At 33.3% G+C, this 23060-nt stretch overlaps 1 protein-coding gene across 8 annotated transcripts; it reads left to right on the forward strand.

Annotated features, from left to right (window-relative positions):
- Positions 1-7720: 7720 nt before the first annotated feature.
- LOC143249392 (serine/threonine-protein kinase PAK 3-like) lies at positions 7721-21295 on the forward strand. 8 transcript variants are annotated; one of them, XR_013027752.1, is made up of 9 exons: positions 7721-7985; positions 8638-8754; positions 10270-10373; positions 10996-11025; positions 15405-15601; positions 15911-16048; positions 17698-17797; positions 18535-20197; positions 20790-21295. XR_013027752.1 is itself a non-coding variant. In XM_076499167.1 (9 exons), exons 5-8 carry the CDS (start codon positions 15479-15481, stop codon positions 19574-19576), a joined length of 384 nt encoding a protein of 127 aa, XP_076355282.1. In that variant the 5' UTR covers positions 7721-7985; positions 8638-8754; positions 10270-10373; positions 10996-11025; positions 15405-15478; the 3' UTR covers positions 19577-19614; positions 20790-21272. The 8 variants fall into 8 exon arrangements, 5 of the variants coding, with proteins under 5 accessions (XP_076355282.1, XP_076355281.1, XP_076355278.1 ...); XR_013027754.1 differs by having other exon boundaries at positions 18535-19614; positions 20790-21272; XR_013027753.1 differs by lacking the exon at positions 20790-21295 and having other exon boundaries at positions 18535-19614; positions 20001-20783.
- The last annotated feature ends 1765 nt before the right edge of the window (positions 21296-23060 follow it).

Genomic DNA, 23060 nt, shown 5'->3' on the forward strand with positions numbered 1-23060 from the left:
CATGATGACTTCACACCCAGTGAATCTTAAGAAATAGAGTAACTTATGTTTAGTTTCCAGTTTTGTTCTCTTTATAACCATTCCCTATACTAAATGTAAAATATATCATTTGCTTAGGCACATTTTAAATATTAAGGTAATTTGGAAGGGGACATGATTGCATGTTCTGTGCCTCTCCTGAAACCATGGGCACTAGTTTGAGAATTACTTGTGAAAATCATGTCTTGATAGTTGCTGTTTCTGAGCTGCTACATTTAATTCACTGAAATATTCAAATTAATTTATTATTGTTTGTAGGTTAAATGCAATGCAAAATTTAGATTGTTATTTAAACTTGATGACTTCATAACACTGAAAGAATTACTGCTAAATAAAGCTATTCAGTTGTACTAATTTCAATAACATACTTGTATTCTGCACGCAGCAGCTTCAGGAATTTCTAAACAAAGAACAGATTTCTGTTGAATCAGATAGTGGCTGTTAAAGCAGACTGGAGAGATGTCTGTGTGTCTCACAATTTTAGTCGGACCATAGTCCTATAATCCAATTATTTATGTTATTGACTGCTATCATTATACATATTCAAGGGAGATAAGCTCCCACCTTATACAAATTAATACAGATGTATGTACTATCTTTCAAACTGAATAGCACCTGTGTCCCCAAAGAAGTGTCATGCTACAGAAACAGGGTCAAGTATATATAAAGTTCTTTCTGAATAGTCATTTTAGTATGTAATCTTTATCTGAAAAAGGGCATCAAAAACGTGTATGACTTTTTACATCTGTTTACAAGATCATCTACAAGCAAAATGCTTGCACCAAAAGTTTGACAATTCTATTTAAATATACTTAAATAATAATATATTATTTTCTAGTGAAAAATAGTAGCTCAACTGTGACAGTTTTATATAGTTGTTTGTGTTTCATCTGTTCCTTATACAAATTTTCTGCACTAGCTCGAACATACAAAGAAATAAAGAACTAAGGTGTTTGTATGGTTTTCCTGCATAATATTAAATACTCTATATCCAAGTTGTTACTTAATAGACCATGTCAATACTAAATGATACCACCAAATATGGATCCATGTAACTTAACTGTCTGCTATACAAGCTGATTATATAGGGTGGCCCGTAAGTCCATACCCATCCATATATCTTATGTATCCAGTGTATCTGTGTGGTGTCACCAGTATTCTTGCGCTCATGTACCCACGTACTTGTCACAATACGCTCTTTAAGTGTAAATGGGCTTACATTGGCCATATTTCTCTGAAAAAAATAAACAAATTTATAATACATGCATAATTGAATATAACATAACAACATATGGATGGGTAGGGACTTACAGGCCACCCTGTATGCTATATAGCCTAATTCAGCAGTAGTCGGTGTTATAATTTCCTTATTTGATTGGAGTATGTAAGGATTATTGAAAATGCCTGCCTTGTGATACATAGTCTTTGGTGTATATGTAGTTATTTTTTTTATGCAATTGCTATTTTTCTCTGTATAATACATTATGCTATTTGTCTTTAGTGATATTTTCTTAATCATTATTGCTAGGTGATAAAATTTTCAATAAAAAACATAAACTGATAAAACTAAAATAGAAATTGGTAAGAATAATGACCCAATGTAAATTACCAATGCTCACTTATATATAAAGGATTCAAATAAGAGTGGACAAGAATCTACATCAGAGGTTGCAAATTAATTAACCCACATCATATGTCCAAAGTAGCTCATTATTAGTACAGTTTTGACATTTGATAGTCAAACGATTTGCACCCTATAAATGGAATATGCAGTAATAGTTGAAAGTACATGGATATGTGTGGCTGTTTTATTCTGCACTTTGTAATTGATTTCATCCTTTGGTACAGAAACAATATAAGACTAAAAGTGAAAAATAACACCTTAAAATGTTATCTGAGTTTGTAAGCATGTTGTTCTCATGTAAACATTGTCAAATATGGCTTTTACTTACTTCTGATGAAATTCATAAATGTGTTGAAAATTACAACAAATAGTTTTTTCTTTATTAGAGGAATTAAACATCCAAAAATGACTTTTCTCCATGACTTTTACATTTACATTTACAAATTGAAAGACTATATTATCAATATGTGTTAATAAACTTGACCCCCTCGGTGTGGATTCCTGTATGTGGTAAGGGGACCTCACAGTCAAGGTTCTGTTCTTTCAGTTTACTTTCTCTGGAATCCATACATCCACCAATGTGTTTGTTATGCTTGGTGACCTGTGATGGGGAGGAGAGGATCCTGTTGGTTGAGGGGTCCAACCCCAACAAATGAATTCCTGTAGAGGTGTGACTCCCCTAGGGTCAGTCGGCTGATCCACTTGGGCTAAGGTCAACCAAGTACCAGTGTTGGATGTTCTCAGTAGGTGTTATGGACATTGAATCTGATGTTAGTGTGTGGGTATAGTGCTCACAAAACCGTGGCATTGCTGCAGTGCCCTTGTTTGTCATTGTAGTGCATCCCCTGGTATCACTCCATGGTGGGTGGAATCAGTGGGCACAAAGATTTCCCTTTTTTATTATGGATCCTCTAAATAAAACCTTAAGTAAAATAGTGAAAAAACAGTTAATAGGAAAACGACCACGTCTTGAATTTTCTGAGCAGTAATCTTCAATATCTGTGCCACCTGTTGTACCTCATTTTCTTATCGTACATTCTCTTTCAGACAAACCTTCAGGGCAAATGTCTCCCTTTTTTATTTAGAACGGACTGGAGGGACTTGTTGGCTCTCCAAAGTCAGTAAAGAAGCTTCAATCTGGTGACATATTGGTGGAAACATCCATATCTCAACATAGTGAATTCCTCTTGCATTCAGAGTCAATTGGGGATATACCTATTGAGGTTACACCTCACACTACTTTGAATTTATCATGAGGAGTTATTGTAGAGAAAGATTTGAAGAACATCCCCGAGTGAGAGATTCTCGCTGGTTTCTCCACTTGCAAAGATGGAACTACGATGCCAACCAATATCCTCGTTCTGACATTTACATCACCACGTCCACCTGCCACCATCAAGGCAGTTTATCTTAATTGCAGGGTACAGCCATACATTCCAAACCCTCTCCAATGTTTCCAGTGTCATAGGTTTGGTTGCTCAAAGACGTCATGTCATGGTTTCCTGACATGTGCTCATTGTGGTGACAAGGACCATGATGCCTATGAATGTGAAACAGACCCTCATTGCATCAATTGCAATGGCTCTCACCCATCCTACTTTCATGCTTGCCCTAAATGGTTGGAAGAAAAAGAGGTGCAGCATTTGAAAACAATTCATAACATTACTTATCCTGAGGCTCGAAAGTTGCTGTCCACCACTTCATCTTGGATGTATGTTGCTACACTTCATTCCACAATTACAGTGGGACTGTGCCTCCAAAAGAATTGTTCTCAAAACAAATGAAAAGTCTTTTGACCTCTATGGTTAAAAAAGTGATGAATTAACTTCAGCACCCATCTCTGTCCCTTACATACATTTCAGCAAACTCCAAGATCCACATCCTTTGGTTCTGGGTACAGGCATATCCTCGGATGCATCTTCTTCTCCCACATCAAGATGCAAAACAATCATTCATTCATGTCCTCAGTCACTGAAATCCCCTTCCCACAGCAAAGACCTGACCAATCGACCCAAGGCAGGATCCATGGAGGTCGATAAACCTCCCTCAAATAAGGACAATAAGGAGAAAAAAGTGGTCATAAACAGAAGGGTTCTCCACCCAATTTGCCAACACATAAATAAAAATGGCCACCTTGATACAATGGAACTGTCAAGGTTTAAGTTCTAATCTGGATGACATCAAAACACTGATTGCTTCCTAACATTCTGTATGCCTTTCCTTACAGGTAACATTTCTGAAACCTGCCAATACAGTCACCTTTTGGCAGCTTTCTTTGTACAGAAATGACAGGTTGTGTGATGGACGAGTGCATGGGGTGGGGGGTGGCACTGTTGGTTGATCAGCATGTGCCCACCCTGTCTTTGCCACTCGACACACCCTTGGAGGTCGTAGCCATTCGTGTTTCCTTGGGTCATACCATCACTGTTTGTTCTCTCTACCTGTCGCCTGGAGAGACATTATATCAATCAGACCTTGATGCTCTCACTGAACAGTTACCATCTCCCTTTTTCATCCTGGGGGACTTTAATGGACATCATCCCCTCTGTGGAAGTGCTGTTATTGATAGGAGGAGTCGCTCTATAGAGCGTATGCTCTCTGATCACAACCTTTCTCATTTCAATACTATTTTTCTACTTATTTTCATGCACCTAGTCAGTCCTTTACTACTATTGATCTCTCAGTTTGCTCCCCTTCATTATTCTCTCATTTTTCATAGAGGGTTGACAATAATCCATGAGGCAGTAATCATTTTCCTATAATTTTGAGAGAGACTGGTTGTTGATGCCATCTGATCCGCATGCTCTGGTGGAAGCTGGATCACGCAAACTGGCCCTCTTTCACTGGTCTCGCAGAACTTGATCCCGCCATCGTCTGTAAGCCATCAATAGACGACTGTGTGGCAGCAGTAACTGACTATATTATAGAAGCAGCTGCTCAATTTATTCCTAAAACCTTGACAGGTTTTCCACTATATCTTCATCCATAGTGGAATCCTGACTCCCACATGGCATGGAAGGCTGGCCTGGGATACTTTCCATAGATATCCCACACTCTCAAACTGCATCACTTTCCAGTGGGCCCATGCACATGCTTGGTGGGTAAGAAGGAATCTTGGAGTAAGTTCACAACCAGCATATCTTCTACCACCAGTTCCAAAGTCCTATATGATAAGATTTGAAATGTCAGTGGGCAATATAATTCTGTCTCCCTCTCAATCTTGCTCTCTGATGGCCAGGAAGTAGCTGATACCTGGAGCATCGCCAGTACTCAAGGTGAAAGCTTTTGCTGGGTATCTAGAACTTCTGCTTCTTTCTCCACCTTCTTAGCCATCAAGACTCGGACACAGCGATCATCTCTTTTCTTTCGAGCTGATTGTTTCTATGACTATAATTGTCCCTTTACACTGATGGAACTCAAACTGATCCTTCATTGGTCTGGCAGTACATCAGTTAGACCTGATGATGTACACTATGGCATGCTGCGCCATCTATCTCCTGCTTCCCTTGTTATTCTTCTGATTTTTTTAACCAGATCGGGCAGGAGAATGTTCTTCCAAACACCTGGTGCCTGGCTATTGTCCTGCCTTTCTCTAAGCCTCGGAAAGATCCCAAGATTCCTTCAAACTACCATCCAATTGCTTTGATGAGCTGTCTCTGTAAGATCTTAGAGAGGGTGGTTAATGCTCATCTTGTTTGTTTCCTCGAATCAGACAACCTCCTCTCGCCCACCCAGTGTGGGTTCTGATGACAGTGCTTTACCATGGACCACCTGATTCGCCTTGAAACGTCAATCAGACAAGCCTTTCTGAAATGGCAACATCTTGTATCAATATTCTTTGACATTGAAAAGGCTTATGATATAATACGGAGGTATTATGGCATTTTGTGAGACCTCCATATATATGGGTTACGTGGCCATTTACCCATTTTTATTAAAAGGTTTTTAATGGACAAGAGATTCCAAGCTTGTGTTGGTTTTGACACTTTTTAGTTCTTTACTAAAGGAACTTGGAGTCCCTCAGAGCTGTGTTTTGAGTGTCAGACTTTTCAGTATAAAAATTAATGCCATCACTGAACAAATCTCTCTCACTGTTGCAGACGTGCTCTATGTCGACGACTTTCACATCTCATGTCAGTCGTCAAACATGAGGTATATTGAGTAGCAGCTACACACTGCCCTCAATTGTTTACTGAAGTGGACGACAGCAAACGGCTTTAACTTCTCTCTCTCTAAAACCGTTTGCCTGCACTTTTGTTGCCAATGGGGTATTCACCCTGATTCTGATCTCCTTATCAATGAAGTTATGCTGCCTGTAGTCCCTGAGATAAAGTTCTTGGGGTTTATCTTTGACCATAAGCTGACATTTATACCACACATCAACCAGCTACAGGTCAAATGTACAAGAGCACTGAACATCTTCCGTGTCCTCTCTTCCACCACTTGGGAAGCGGATTGATGTTCGATGTTGAAGATATATCGTGATCTTATTCGATCGAAATTCGACTATGGATCACTGGTCTATGGTTCTGCTAGACCCTTGGCCTTGAAGATGCTGGACCCCATTCATCATCAGGGACTTCAGTTCTGTACTGGGGCTTTCCGCACTTCCCAGGTCCAGAACTGATACACAGAGTCCCATGAACCTCCTATACACCTTCGCTGTTTACAACTGTCTTTACTGTATGTTTCGAAACTTCTATCATTACCACAACATCCCACCTGGGATTGTGTTTTCCTTCCTTGGTGGGCTATGCTTTTTCAGAATAGATTATCTGCCATTGTTTCTTTTAGCCTTCATATCCAGGTCCAGTTGGATGAATTGGGTCTGTCCTTGGATATCGTTTCTGTTTTCACTGTCAGTTCATCCTACCATCCCTTTTTACAATTCCTAAATGTGACCTTTCTTTAGGTCATCTGATAAAAGCAGATACTACCGATTAGAAGTACAGTCTGTTATTTGCTGAACATATTTCGAACCATCCTTCCATTCCAATGGTTCCAAATAAGGTAACTCTGTAGGCTCTGCCATGGTTGGTTGCGATTCGGTGGTTGCACACAAAATCCCCTCTACAGCTTCTGCGTTTACTGCTGAACTGTACGCCATATCTCTTGCCCTTTGTCATACTGGAGCTAAGCAGTACTCCAACTGCACTGTTTATACTGACTCACTTAGTTCTCTACTGACCCTGGAATTGCTTCACGCTGGCTCACACCCTGTTCTCGCTGATATTCAAAACCGACTGGCCCATTTCTCATAAAAATAAAAACTGGATACCAGGCCATGTTGGTATTCGTGGGAACAGGCTCACCAACACCACAGCTAAATCTGTCTGCTCTGGCACTATCATTGCTGTGTCTGTTCCATACATGTAGTATGGTCCTATATTCAAGGCTCGGCTTTGTGTCAGTTAGCAGTTAACTTGGAGTTAGCAATGTGACAACAAGCTTTTCCAAATGAAACCCTCTATTGGACTTTGGCTGTCTTGCTTCCATAAGGATCAGAAACAGGAAGTCCTAACTAGACTATACATTGGTCACAGTATTTAACTCATCATTTTCTTTTATATGGGACTGATGCACCAATGTGTTATCTGTGTGACACATTTTAGTGTCTTGCCATCATTACAACTGTCGATGACGACAGGGGCGTAGATTTTTTACACCCGATGGGGGGAATAATTTTTGCAATTACTTGAGTGGACTGTTCAATTTGCAAATTGGTAATCTGATTACATGAATCTGAAAGCTGTAAACATGCAGTCACAGAGTAATCTTGTTGCTACGATACTTGCATATATATTTAGGCCTACTGACTGATACTTACGAACTATCGCTTAGATCGAAAAGCTTAGAAGCACGCCTATATTAAAGATGTACATATGTAGAATTACAATTATGTAATTCTATTGGTAAGAACACGAGAATCACAAGAACAAACACACAATTTGTAGGCCTGTGATGCAATAAAACAATTCAAGAGACCAAACTGTAGGGGGGGATGATTTAAGCACCATACCACCCACCTAAAATGAAGGAGGGGATGTATACCCCCCAGGATCTACGCCCCTGGATGACGGCGCCATTTTAAACATATTTTGTCCCATTGTTTAGCATAACATTAGACAGTGTCATTGGCAATGGGTAACACTGTCCACCTTACAAATGTATTTTAATGCTATTTAAGTTTTTTAATTTGTAAATTAGACATTTTTAATGTGATTCTCTTTTAGGAATAAAAGTATTATTAGTTTGATTTGAAATTAGAAAATGGCTGTAATGTTAAATAACTCGAAACTAGGACTGGAAAGGCCAACTTCAGGTGACTAATGCTAATGTGTGAACTCACCTGTTAATCATTCTGGCGAGTTATGATAATTAAAATTTAGAAAAAAGAAAGCCCTTTACAACTTGTATTACTGCAGTTTCTCTCTTACTGCTGTGAACTATATATAAAAATTGGATCTAATGCTATTTTTGTTTTTAATTCAAAAATTAAGCTTTGTTTTATCTTAATTCCTTTTAACGAATTTTAATAATTTTACTTTAATTTTAACTTTTTATCACATGTTTGGCACAGATAGCCTAGTTGCTTTGCACCATAAAATGCCAAACCAACCAACAAACAGTCAGTAAACTTGGCAAGAAATTGTAGTTTGTAGCTCATTTTTATGCTATCTAAGTTTCAGTTCTTCATTTAAAAAGACATACAGAAATAAGAATAATCATTTTTCTCTGTCACATGACATCCATGCTCTGATTTTTAAAGTTTTTTTTTATTAAAACTTTTTACATTTTATTATCTTTGTAAGACTTTTCTAAATGTTCTTATCATTTTACACCTGTAGCCACATTTTAAACAATACAGAGTACTGGATAAAATACATTTATTTTATAATTTATTTGTTTTTTTTTAGTTCAGACTTTTTTATTATGTAGTAAAATACTTGTCTTATTTCTCTTATTGGCTGTAGTTACTGATGTCATACTTAAAGCAGCTAATTCTGACCTGCTAGAAGAATGTATTGCTTGAGGAGGATGTGATACTGCTGATGCCAAAATTACAGGAGGTTACATGTTACCTGCAAAGTGTAAGATATATACTTTGTCTCTGAAATGTGTTACATTTAAAAAATTGATTTTTTTCATTAATTACCTTTTCCTTATAAAAGAAAAAAGTTTTAAACATTAATTTGAAACAGTTGAATGTAAACTTTACAAAAATGTGGTTATTTCACTTAACTTCATAATTCAATCTTGTTTGAATGAAGCATTATAAAAAAAGAGATTACACTCTGTTATAAGGTGATTGTGTTTCAATATCAGAAGATTGTTTAAAAATGGATATCCGAAACATATATATGTTTGTTATAACTAAAAACAAGCCAAAACAAAAATAAATTACAAATGAAAAAATACTGCACTAATTGAAAGGATCCCAGAATACAAGCTATGATGTGAGATGTAAAAGGTACCCTAGGTTTTAGAAGTAACTAAGAAGTAGGACCCATATTATGGTGGGGATACACCATTTATCAGTCTTAACTTCCATTTGCCAGTCTCACATAAAGAAATAAAATAAAGGAACAGCAATAGAAATAATAGATAGAAAAATATAAATTAGGAGAGAGATGTGGGTGCTCAAGCCCACAATGTCCCACATCTATATCACTCTTCACTGTCTGCAGACATTTGTGGGAAGGTGACTGCTCTCCAAAATAAAGAAGAATAAAAAATTAATGAAAAGTAAAGTTAAATAAACTTACCTCTTGAAGTTAGCACACCAGTCTTCATAATGGTATAAAAGCACTAATTTGTAGCCCAGTAAATGAATTATACTAGTATGAAGAGTCCCTTCCAGTTATCTAAATTAACTAGTATAGCTCTCAACCACCACACATTTATTAAGTCTACTGTAACTATCATGCTTTAAACAAGTCTTTATATGCAGCAAGGTGTGTAAGGGTAGGAATATAACTTTTATACATCAAATATTTGTTTTCACAAGGATATAAGCACCACACCTTTAGCTTCTTGTTCACAGTCATTTAACTGAACTTAGTAGAAATCTTAGCACTGCATTTATGACTTACTGACAAATTTGTTTGTTTTTGTTTCAGGATTTAAAGGATTTGGATGGTCTACCTTTATGAGAAAATTCTTTAAATTTACAAATATTTTATTTTTTGTCAGGACAGTATCGCATTAATCATGAATTAGCCCATAAATTTAACTAATTTCTATTTATAATTATCATTTGAGAAATAGTTACATATTTGTCTTTATTTTATATTGAACACAGTGATTCTTCATCTTGTTTTATTCATGCCTATTTAACTTGCATCTCGCTATTGTTATCATTGGCTAGATTCACAAATCCATTTGTCAGCATTCTTATTGATGACATTAACACTGCATTATATATACAGACATACATGAATGATACCTGAAACAGTGATGGAAAGGTTATGAATGAAAAAAACAAAATTTTCAAGGAAAAAGTCAATATATATGTGTGTGCTTGTGTGAATCCACATTATGATCTTATATTAATATCTAACTTTTATTGACACTGTTCTGTCATCATTGTTTCTTTTTAAATGTAGATATAATTCATGCAGTTGGGCCAGCTGTTGAAGACCCTAATGGACTTCGTAGCAGTTACCTCAAGTCATTAGATTGGTTATTAGAAAATAAACTTTAAAGTATAGTAAGTTGTCATTCTATTAGTAAAATGATACACAAAAGATAAATATATTCACTCTCTTTCTCCTACTGCCCAAAATTCGTGCAAACAAGCATCATGAATGCCTTGTATATATACAATATTAAATTTTATTTTGAGATAACTATGGTGTTATCTTTAAAATGTATCTTTCTCATGACTTTAGTTATTAAAAAATAAACTTCAATGTGTAGTAAGTTGTGACTCTGTTACTAGAATGATATAAAAATGCTTATTTTGTCTGGTTCCTTTCAACCACCCAGTATTGTTTTCATAGACAGCTTTCCACTATGGACTACCTGGTTTGTCTTAAAACATTGATGATGGAAGTCTTTCTCAATAGGGAGCATTTTATATTGATCTTCTTTACACACCTGTACATTAATAAATCTACTAATTACAGGAGAATAAGGAATGCTGTAAAATTTACCAAAATATTAAAAATAATTCATAGTTTTGGGTAATATTATAAAGTTTCATTCATTTAATCACAGTTATTTGTGTTTTAATGCTGCTATATTTTATAAGACTGCAAAGTAAGTCAGCTTAGCTAGTTAAAAATGGGTTAAGAATTGTTATAAGTTTAATCTTTTCCTTCAATTTACAGGCCTTTCTTGTGTCTCCACTGGACTTAATGGTAGGGTAATATTAAAATATATTTAAAAGATTTTGGTTTCTAGAAGCATTATCCTAGTGTATCCATAGTTTAACATTTAAAACAATGTATAAATTATCAGATTTCATACCAACAAAACTGTAAGGCTACATGTTATATTTGGTTAATTTTTTTTTTTCTGTTGTTTGTCAGCCTTTATTATCATTGGTATTGTCATTAGGAAGGAATTTGTAACATCAATTAGCATATTATAAATTTTGTAACTCAAGTTAAATCTCTCCAATTAAATTTGTTTCCAATTATGAAAAATGGACTTAAAATATGAAGTGTCTTAAATTATTTTTTAAAAGGTAAGAAAATAATGTTTGATTTAACTTGTGTAGGAAATATTTTGAAATGCTCCTTTTTAGTGTTTTGTGTACTTTTGGGGTTACTGACTGTGAATGTTGCATAGAGAAGCATCAGTTGTTAAGAAATTAATAGATGGTGAAAAAGGATATTAACTTGCACTTTGGCTTAAACTATTTGTAGATGTTTGATGTTAGAATATTTTGTGTTATTTCATGAATACAAAATTGTTAAAAAACAAAATATTATTTATGAAGGCTGCTGAAAGAAATCTTCCAAAAATAACATAGTTTAAAGTTTAAATGTAATAATTAATTGGTCAACAAATTTCAGTTTCATGATAATAAAGCTAAGTGTATTATGATCTAGATGTTTCTAAAATGTTGTCAAAAGCATATGTTTTAGAAAAAAACATTTGTTTTTAATAAGTTGAAATTAGTCTTAAACTCTAGAATAAATCATTTTATTACTTCATTTCAGCTTTTGCCCTTTTTTCAAAGTATAATGTTTTGTCTGTGTAGTAAGAATAACAAACAGTTATTAAAGGAGAAAACTTTAACAATTCAATTTCAAACAGAGTGTCTTATTAGGTCAAGTACTATTGTTGTTTAATGATGTTAATAGGAAGTAAAGTAGAAACAAAATTAAAGCTGGACAAAGCAATAAAATAATTACCAGGACAGAAACACTAGGTTGATAAGTTAATTCAAAGCAAGTATAAATTCAAATTAGAATATGAGAGAATAGAAAAAGAAAACTGAAAGTGACCATCCTTTGTGTTTGTTTATTTGTGGTTTAAGTAACGCAATGAGAAAAGTTTTTTTTGCTTTTTGTCGATGAAGCTGTGACATTTAAGTAAATATTTTATTGAAGAGGGTGGGTGTAACTTTGTTGTACATGATGTTGTGTTACATAATATTTTTATAGTAGTTTTCTTATCAGTGTGTTATAATCTAACTTCTCCAAAGTGTCCTTTTATTGTTTTAGCAGTGTATCTTTCAGAGAATTCTTTATACTTGAGTCATATATGATATTTTTAATAAACTGTGTGCCAGTAAACCAGTTTTCTGACAATTGTCATTCAAGTGCTGAAATTCGTGATAAAAACTCAAACAACAGACTAGATATATTACAAACAATTTATTTAGAAAACATAAAAAATAATTTACAAAATACTGAAAGTAATATTGGATGTTTAAGAAAGAAGTAGAAGCTATTATAAAGAGTTTTAGAAGTCACCAAAATCTTTTTACATGACAAAAAGTAAATTTGAATAACTTGCACTGGCATGTGATGGACTTTTAAGTATGTCATGCAGCAATACCTTATTAATGAAATATATCTCCAGAACAAAAAGCACATTTACAGAACATGTTTACATATTCCATTTGTAGATTACATTCAGTCTATGATATTTCTTTGCAAATTTTTTCTATAATAGTGTTATAAAAATTACCTTGATTTTTTAACTTGTGAAGTCAAGCAAGATATGCAACCTAAATATTGTTGCCATTGAACTTCTGCACATGTACTAGCTGTCATGCTATTTCAGTGCAGCATGACTTGCATGGAGTTACCAATGGCTAGTGGTGATATTACTCCAGAAAAGAGGATAGTGCTGTGAGTGCATGGTTATGTATGCAGAATTTGCATAGTATGATGTGATTGAGAGTAGGAATGCAGAGCTCTTTCAGTATGAGATGAGAATGCTACCACAGAGCAAAGAACTTAGCAATAAACAAATGATAAAATAATAATAATAATAATGAAATTAATAATAAGTATAAAAGGCACAATTCTTTGTATGATATTATTGCTATATTTTTAGTTTTCTTATTAGTCAAGCAATGCATACCACTGCAATTTACCAAGCTAAAAAAAACTAAAGATCTCATTTGAAGTAAACACCAGTGATGAAATAAAGAAATAAAGAAAGAGAACCACTTTAAAGATGAAACTACTTCCAACTAGTAAATACTTTATTAGAAATATTGAAAACAAGTTTAGTGAGCCTTCAATAATAATATAAATAACATTTTTTTACCTAGTTGGTTAAACTTGAGCTTGTTATATATATTATTTACCAAAGGTACATAAATCTCATATAATAACCATTATTTCTATATGCAGTTGTTCCACTCAGATCCTTTTGTACCTCTTAGAGAAGTCTGTTACTACAGATCGTTCGTTCACTCTTCATAACTACAAAAATGTTCAAACACATATAACCATTTGATCAAACCATCTTCTGTTCTGTTTATTTTACATAATTTTCAGCAGTATTCTGGCTTGTTTTATTTCATTTGAACATTATGTTAACAATAGTACTTTACCATGTAGATAATATTTTATTCTATGTTTAAAATTATATTATTAAAATGTTCTTTAATAACAATTTGTTCTTCTTACAACATTCAAACAAAATGCTATGCCTTGAAAAAAGACAGAAATAGGTATGTAAGTAATAAACTGTTTTATTATGGAGTTTTAATTGCATTTGTATAACTCTTCACATAATCTAATGATAACCTGTGAAAACCCACTTAGGCCTAGCATGGCGAGGTGGTTAAGGCACTCAACCCATAATGTGAGGGTCGTGGATTCAAATCGTCATCACACCAAACATGCTCACCCTTTCAGCTGTGAGGACATTATAATGTGATGGTCAATCCCACTATTCATTGGTAAAAGAGTAACCCAAGAGTTGACGGTGAGTGGTGATGACTGGCTGCCTTTCCCGTTAAATTAGGGATGACTAGTGCAGATAGCCCTCATGTAGCTTTGTGCGAAATTCCAAAACCAAATCAAACCCACTCATAAGTTCAATCAACTAGTTGTCTGTTCAAAGCTTTACTTGCTGTATGTGACTATCACTAAAGCTATGGTTGACAAAAGCAGTGTTAAAAAACGTATGAAGGTGTTTTTTTGTGTTCTTTGAATATAGTTTCAATTTTTCTGCATGCTTCCTCAATATAGAAGTAATGGCAGTTGTTGCATTGTATTTTATAAATTATGTTGGTGGTGTATTTGTCAGTGTAGTTTTTACATAGTATGTATTTTAGTTTTGTACCTGGTTTTTGAGTAATTTTGGTGTTTACTGGAATGTTGTGTTTTGTTATAAGTTTTTTCTAAATGTTGGTTATCTTTTTCTGATGTTGGGAACATATGGTATGCAACACTATAAGATTTTGTAGTTTGTTGTATCTTGGGATTTATTGTTGTTGGTCTAAGTGTGTGTGTATAATTTTTTCCATGGTTTTTTGAGGAAATTTGTTGATGTTGATGAAGTGTTGTTTTATTTTGTTGATTTCATTGTCAATTTTATCGGGTGAGAATAGTTTCATGGTTGTGTTTATAAACTGCAAATCAAATTAACACAAGATAACCATAAAAAAACTCTCAGATACTAAGGAGGATACGTCATTTGCATCTGTGTACAGGAATACATACTCTAGAACAAGAGGAAACTTCCAAAGCCTGATAATATTTTGTGATCTATACAGGACAAGATGTTGATGTGAATTGGTAACATTACCTAAATGTAGTTATATTTCTTATAGAAATCCTTAAGTTTAACAACTGAGAGCTAACAATTGCTGGTTAAAAATACTGCATAGTTGACATAAAATATTTATTTATTTATGATCATCAGTTTATCTTTCACACCTATATTCAGTTTTCAGTCTTAATTTTACAAGATTTATTAACAAATTACGAGGAATGTGGAAAATGAACTACAACTGTATTTAACTTGAGTTATAATATCGAATGAAAAGCTTGTTTGTTTTTGTATTACAGGATATAAAAGATAGATTAGAAGTGCTGTTTCTCACATAGCTTTAATCTTAACCCACAATGGAGAAACTGAGAACATTGGAAAAGCATAAAACAATATCTGTACTTAATTTATGTTTATAACACATTTCAAGCCAATATTTTATCTATTTTCCATGTTTAAACCATAACTATAGTGTTTAATTGTATTTTAAACTTTTTAACAACAGCTACTTTATTGATATGACAACTTTCTTTTGGTTCTTTCCATCACACAGGTGATTTTGCACTATGTGCAAAAATATCCAAAGAACGAAACAAAAGGACATCTCTAGTTGGGACTCCTAATTGGATGGTTCCTGAAATTGTAAGAGGAAAAGAGTATGGGCCTAAAGTTGACGTATGGTCACTAGGTATCACAGCAAGTGAAATGTTAAATGGTAGCCCTCCTTATTATGACAAAGATCCTGATGTGGTAAGTGCTGGCAATCAGTACTTAGAACTAAAGAGTGAAAGTAGATTGAATATGAGTTTTTTCTTATTTGAATGTCTCCCATTTTTCTTCTATGTAAGTTGTTTACGTTTTAAAAATCATAAAAGCATTGAATTAGACAGATGATTAAAGACTTTGGTACAGCAATAGTATAATATTTGGATTTAATAAATCTAAGTGAATAAAATTATGGTATTTTAATAATTTGGATGCATTAATGCTTTGCTTTAATATTTTGTGTTGTTAAAGCTAGGTTATTGATTTAGTCATCAAGTCACAATCCTTTTTCAGGTAATAGATTTAATAGCAACAAACAGGAAACCAAACATCAAATATACAGATTACCTGTCTTCAGTGTTTAAAGATTTCCTGGATAGATGCGTAGAATTTGATGAAGATAAAAGATACAGTGCTTCTGAACTCTTAAAGGTATGGTAAAAAGTACTGTTATTTTACTAGATTGTTTTGTTTTGTTTTGAACCTATTATCTTACAATGTTCATCTTACAATCTGAGAGGTTCATCTTAATATGGCACCATCTGATAGTTTCATATTTGTTTATTTCATAATAGCCATAACTCTGTACAGTATCAACTTTTATTAGTGAAAAATGGAGTATTTTTTACTTCCCTAACCAACATTTACTTAAATATTTTTACTTTGTAAAAACGTCTTGTTACATTTAATCCCATCCATTCACATTTACTTTAGTTGATTTCTTAGAGGTAAAAGTGTTTTAACTTGATAGTAGTGCCAAAGTTATAAAGATGAAAATGCTGGATTTTATTTTCAGATACTTTTAATTGAAAAAAATAAATTTGTGTTTTACTATATTGAATGGCTTATCAAAGAGACAGTTCTCTATTTATATTTTCATGACAAAAGTTGTTTCATTTTTAGCATTTTCCCTTGTCTTTATTCAGATATAAACATGATGTACATTGTAATCTACTTAGTAAAAAACAACTCTCTCATAAATTGATTAAGGTACAACTTGTTTTTCCCAGTAAGAGTCACTTACCTGTTTGAGGTATTTCCATAAATTTTTAGAATTACAAATGTTTTTGTTACTTTAACAGTTCATAGTTTGATAATCTCACATATCTAATATTTATAAAATAAGCACGTTGTGAAGAATTGCATATCTGCCATAAGAAAAACCACTTGTCAATTCATGTTGCTGTGAATGAAATATACCATATGATGTCTTGAAAAGGAAGTTACACTGGAGCCTTAGCAATTAGTCTATCTCATATCATATGATCAAGAGTGGTATGATTTTGTGATGTAAATCCTTACAGAATAGAATAATTTATATACATCTGTATAAGTATTAATGTCACAAAGATATATGATTCTTTGATTATTTTGAATACTTTGCTGGATACATGAGAACATGGAGCATGGTTGTTTATATCATGTTTGAGATGAGTGGCAGTCTTCCTTCTGTTCATAAAGCCATGATGTTCCTTTTTTTTTTTACATTTACTAATTTACCTCTTTTGGTTTCACAGTATAGGTGAACTTGACAGTGTTTGGGAAGTGATTTGAGTTTATATTTCATCAAAGTTTGGAGAGTGTGACCAGTATTACGTAAAGCAAACTTCCTGCTCTGCTTATTGTTCTCTATGCTTTGTGGACCATGGCAGAAGAAGAAAACTTAATACATAGTGTTAATTATGTTCTTATCAACGTTTATATCTATATTGCGTACAAATTGAATTATTCTTGCATATACTAGTATCCTATGTTAGTTGTATAGTTAAGACACTACATGGGGTACAATGGCAAGTATTTTTGGCTCTAAGTTTGATCAGTGTGTTCCTCTATGCAAAACCCTTATGATATGTCCTTGGTACAAGTAGAGGGAATTTTGAAAAGTAACTATTTTCACATGGGTTCATTCAGTGTTGAAATTTTACAATGAGTAATGGCAATGAAGAATACAATGAAAGGAATGACAAAATATTCTCTTGTCCTAACACAGTAAAATCATCTGTTTAACAAAAGTCTTTATTCCACATTATACACATTTTGTTAAACAGATGTCTTTTTTGTTTTTGTAATTTCTCACACAGCATCCATTCATGGATCTAGCAGAAGAGTGGAAACTTTACAAACCCCTCATAGTAACAGCAGCAAAATGTGTAGAAGAAATTATTAATAGATCAGAACCAGGTATCCCAATATATTACTAATGTATAATGCTAACTTATCATCATATTAACTAAACTTACTTATATCATGTTAATGTTAATTTAGTAAAAGTAAACAAATATGTAGTGTTGTTAAAAACCAAAAACAAATCCTAGTTAGTTCCAGTAGTAGCTGGGAGTTGATGTCCTTGTGACGTTATTTTATACTTTGTACACTGTGAATCAACTATTAAATGATAATATTACTATTATAGATAATGATAATGAAAATTGTTTTCAAGTTTGCAGTCTCGATTAGTTTTTGTTATTAATAGTTCAAACAATCTTAATTACTGCAAAGATTGAAGATTTAGAGAAATAGAGAGGCTTGTTTAATTGGCTAAATGGGAATTATGAAATAAAAAAAACTATAAGAAATAAGGTTTGCTGAATTTTTGAATATTATTAATATGAATTTCTGTAATTACATTTAAAATAACCAAAATGTTAGGATTATGGAAGGGATTTTTAGGGGTGATACAGAAAAAACTAACATTTACTGATTATGGAATTGTTAATAAACTCTACATTTTCTAGATATAATTTTATTTTAATTCTTGAATAGTAGACAGCTGTAAGAGATTATAAACTTTTTTTTGATGGAGGCAATACAAACTGTCCAGATATGTATGTACATATTTGTCTTGCTTGAGCAATGAGAAGAGTTTTTGGAAGTCTGAGATGTTTAGGATTGTCAAGGAGTGTGTGTTTTTCTTATAGCAGAGCCACATTGGGCTATCTGCTGAGTCCACCGAGGGGAATCGAACCCCTCATTTTACCGTTTTAAATTCGTAGACTCACAGCTGAACCAGCGAGGGACGATTGTCAAGGAAACGGATGTTATTGAAGCATCATTTTAGTTCGTACTTGATAATAAGAAAAGTAAGATTAGGTTACACAAGTGTAAACTTTGGCATGGTAAGAGTCATCTTTTGCTAATACAATTTTATTTCTTTAGAAGGGTGGTTGGTCTTTGAACGTTTTTCATTCAAATGTGATATATGTAATTTATTAATGGATCTGAATTGAGGACTTGATAAATATATTAATCATATTTATTGAATTTGAGTATTTTTTCCTCACTTTATAAATTAGTGTTGTAAATTGGATGGCCTAGATGATTCAACAGGTTCCCATGTTGTCCTTCAAGTATTTATATGTATTAATAAGAATCGTTACTAAAGTCTGTTGTGTTAATTCATGTGCATAGTGATGTCATTACTGTTATGAATTCAAAGTATCAGTAAGAGCACCTTATTTATTTGATTTATTGCTTTAATTATGGTGTCAAGCTTATTTGAACCTTATGCTATTTTTGTGTAAAAATCCAAAAGAAATACAGAGGTTTATTTCATACAGTTTATTCCATTTCTCCAACATGTTTGAAAATTATTGAGAAAATATCAATAAAATAAGATAGGAATTCTGCATAAACAACATTTAGTTATTGTGTAGAGTATGATTTCGATAAAAAATGTTTTGTTGGTTAATTGTCATTACAGACAAAACCATATAATGGGATATCTGTAGTAGTTTTAAGTGGTTTATATATTGGTTTGTATAATTGAACAAAGAAGGTACACACACGAATAGATGCATAAATACATTTTATTAACTGTAATAAAATATTGAGACTATAAATATCCAATTATTTAACATACACATGATGCAAATTTATCTTCAAAGCAAGATCTGATAGTTATGAAGAATTAACTATAATTCTCATAAGTTTATTGCAGGTCCTGAAGACTGTGGCATCTGAAATTGTATCCACTTTTTAGAAGGTCAACAAAAACTTGTGTAAGTCACAAAACTGTTGCACTTGTTTATTAGCTTATAAGCATCACTGTTATCAAAACACAACATGAACAACCCGTGGAAATACTTAGGACAATTGTTACTGCAATAATATTAAACAATGAAGAGCATCATAAATTATTACTAAATTATTACATCATAATAAGTACAAATTAAGGCAAGTTAAAAGGATAAAAGTTAGGTTTTATCTTGACAAAAGGCCAATTTTGGTACTATAGTGTAATTTCACCATGAAATGTACTTTAAATATCTTATAAAATTGTTTTTTTCTTAAATTCCTATGATATAGTTTTGTTTTTGTATTTCTAAAATGTTAAAGTTGTGTAGTATTATCTTCTTATCTAACAACTAGTAAATCATCTTTCCAGGTAGATAGCTTCATGGCCAATAGAATTTGAAATCTTTATTCCAGTGTACTTAATGGTCTTCCTTCTTTGGTGGTTGTCTGGCCAATATCGAGGATCGAGAGCAGAACCGGCCATTGTAGCAATTACTAGAATATCGAACCTTGACAACTGTATCACAGTTAGAGGGATAAAAAGGGCTGTTTGTGCATTCGGGAGAAGTTAGTGATTCTGTAATAGAAATACTTAGAGCCAAACTTATTAGTTATTTAAATATCGAAACACAATTGTACAGGGCCTTCACTAAAGTGGTGGGAATGCAACAGAGGCTTTTACAGAAATCCTCTGAAACACAAAAATTCAAAAATAAAAAAACCCTGTGCCATTTCTCTGCACTGATCTTCTTCCCGAGACTACAATTTTTAATATTATATATTCTAAAAATTAATATTTAGGATACAATCAAAAGTAAGCGTGGCATATTTTATGTTTTGTTAAGAGTCCTTTAAAACTTATAAGTATTTGTTTGAAAAGTATGTAACATTTGATTTGAATTACCGGTTTTATGTAAAATAACTTCATGAAAAATTATAATTGTAATTACAAATCATATTTGAACTCGACTTTTGAACCTGATTTTATATGTTAATGAAATATATATGGACCAAGTTAAGACACGTTTTAAAAGAGTCACAGATTTTAATTTTACAATTAGACCCCCAAATTTTACTAACTAGCTTGCAGCTGTATATGGTACAGTGACTTTAGTGTTTTATATTAGAACTAATTTTGATCGTAATATCTATGTTACAGCTCGTGTCTCCATGTCCAGTCATGATCTACCAGACAACAATACATTTCTACGATAGTTCGTCAGTTTAAAATACCAAAAGTTCTGTCGTAGTTCTGTTATGTTCAAAACAAACCACGTGTACCATTTGGTTTTCTGGTTTTCATAATCCAATTAATATACAAATACGACTGCTTATTAGCACAGAAATCCCTTGGCACCGGGTTTGGTGATTCAACTGTTATGTCCTCCAATTTATTGACACAAATCCTTATGTTATTAATAACCTGCTTGAGATATACAACGGCAATATGGGAAATGTGACTGCAAGCCTTATCTTGGAGAACCAATAATACACTGATGACCTCGATTTTGGACATAATTTTCGTTTGTTTATATTATGTGCAGTTGCATATTCAAGATTGTTTCAATATAAAATACTGAGCTTTTTGTGCGATTTATTTAAAAATCATCCAGAAAAATAACAACTGCAGTGTATTCAAGGATGTAATAAATGTAATAAAAAAAATTGTTTGTTTGTGTTTAAAATTTCATGCAAAGCTACACCTATCTGCGCTAGCGCCCCCTAAGTTACCAGTGTAATACAAGCGGATAGGTAGGTAGTCATCACCATCCACCGCCAACTCTTGGGTTGTTATTTTAGCAACATTATACCGCCCCACACGTTTGAAATGGTGAGCTTGTTTAGTGTGATGGGGATTCGAATTCGCGCCTCTTATATTTAGAGTGGAACGCCCTAAACACCTTGCCGCGCCGGGTCCAACTGTGAGCGATAGGCTTATTTGATATAGAAAAATATCATTCTTTTGCAATTCTGAGTAACGTTATTGATTGTTCAGCCATAATTTTAAATCGCTATTTGAGGAAGGACAAATGTTTATAACATCATTCCAGATCATGGCAATCTTATATTTGTTTTTAATTTCCCACCAAGTTACACGAGGTCTATCTGCGCTAGCCGTCCCTAATTTTGCATTGTAAGACAAAAGGGAAGGCAATTGGTCCTCACCACCCACCGCCAACTCTTGGGCTGCTCTTTTACCAACGAATAGTGGGATGAATCGAACATCATAACGCACTCATAGCTGAAAGGACGAGCATTTTTGGTGCTACTAGGATTCGAACCAGCGACCATCAGATTACGAGTCGAACGATTTAACCTACGTGGCCATGCCGGGCCTAGGCAATAGCTAACTCTAATCAATACAATATGATTACTACATACAGTGATACGAATCATCAATAAATAAATCGAGCAGTATATATAAATAAAGCACACTTAGACATAACATATTTTTATACGTACATTTTTGAGGAGTAAATAAAAGTAAATGTGAGAAAAGAAGACTCGATTAATTTACTTCTCGTTGAAAGTGCCACCTGTTCGGACTATCTCCCAGATATCTGACGGGCAATTGCTATATTTCTCTCTACACTTTCCAGAGTCTTGCCAGATACTGTCTAACACTGCTGCATTTCGGTAATCAGTCGCTAACCAACTGCTCGTTTGATCTCGTAGCGATCTAATGTGAAATCCGAGAAATAATGATAATTAAAATGTCGTGATTTACATCAGATCAACAAAATGGCTCAGATTATCTTTTCTATTTTAATATTTAATAATTAAATCACTAAAAAATACAATTTTTAACATATATTAGCCTATCTTAAACATTTGTTAATGGTACTGGCAGGTTCATGAGGACCAAATTTTTAGTATGTGTCTGTGATGTGTTGGCGATAAATTTCAACAATGAACACAGTACAAAATCCTCTTATTTTAAAATAACATGTTCAAAACAAGTCAAACTTGAGTACAAAATTTCGTTACATAATTTTTTTCCACAGTTGAATCCAGAGCTTTAAATAATTATCTTTTTGTCAAAGTAAAGTTCAATTATTTTAGAACACAATTTACAAGGTAAATTATTTCTTCTCTATTATAACAATACAGTCAATAATAAATTAACTTACGTTACTCCCTGGGTTAACAGTTGAATCCAGAGCTTTAAATAATTATATTTTACATTAAAAATCCACACAGGTTGGTCCAATTACTCTAGAATCCAATTAACAAAATTAATGATTCTTCTCCATTTCTGTTGTTACAAAACAAATTGTGAGCCTTTCATTTTAGATATCTCTCGTTGTGGCTAAACTGACAATCACACAATCTAACTTCATTTTCACAGTGAAATTTGTGTCATTTCACAAACTTAGATTTTTCTAACTTACTTTAACTTCTTCCTTGCACGTGTTTATAACATGCAATG

Source organism: Tachypleus tridentatus, chromosome 4 (genome assembly GCF_004210375.1).
Source record: "Tachypleus tridentatus isolate NWPU-2018 chromosome 4, ASM421037v1, whole genome shotgun sequence".
In the NCBI taxonomy this organism is placed as follows: domain Eukaryota; kingdom Metazoa; phylum Arthropoda; class Merostomata; order Xiphosura; family Limulidae; genus Tachypleus; species Tachypleus tridentatus.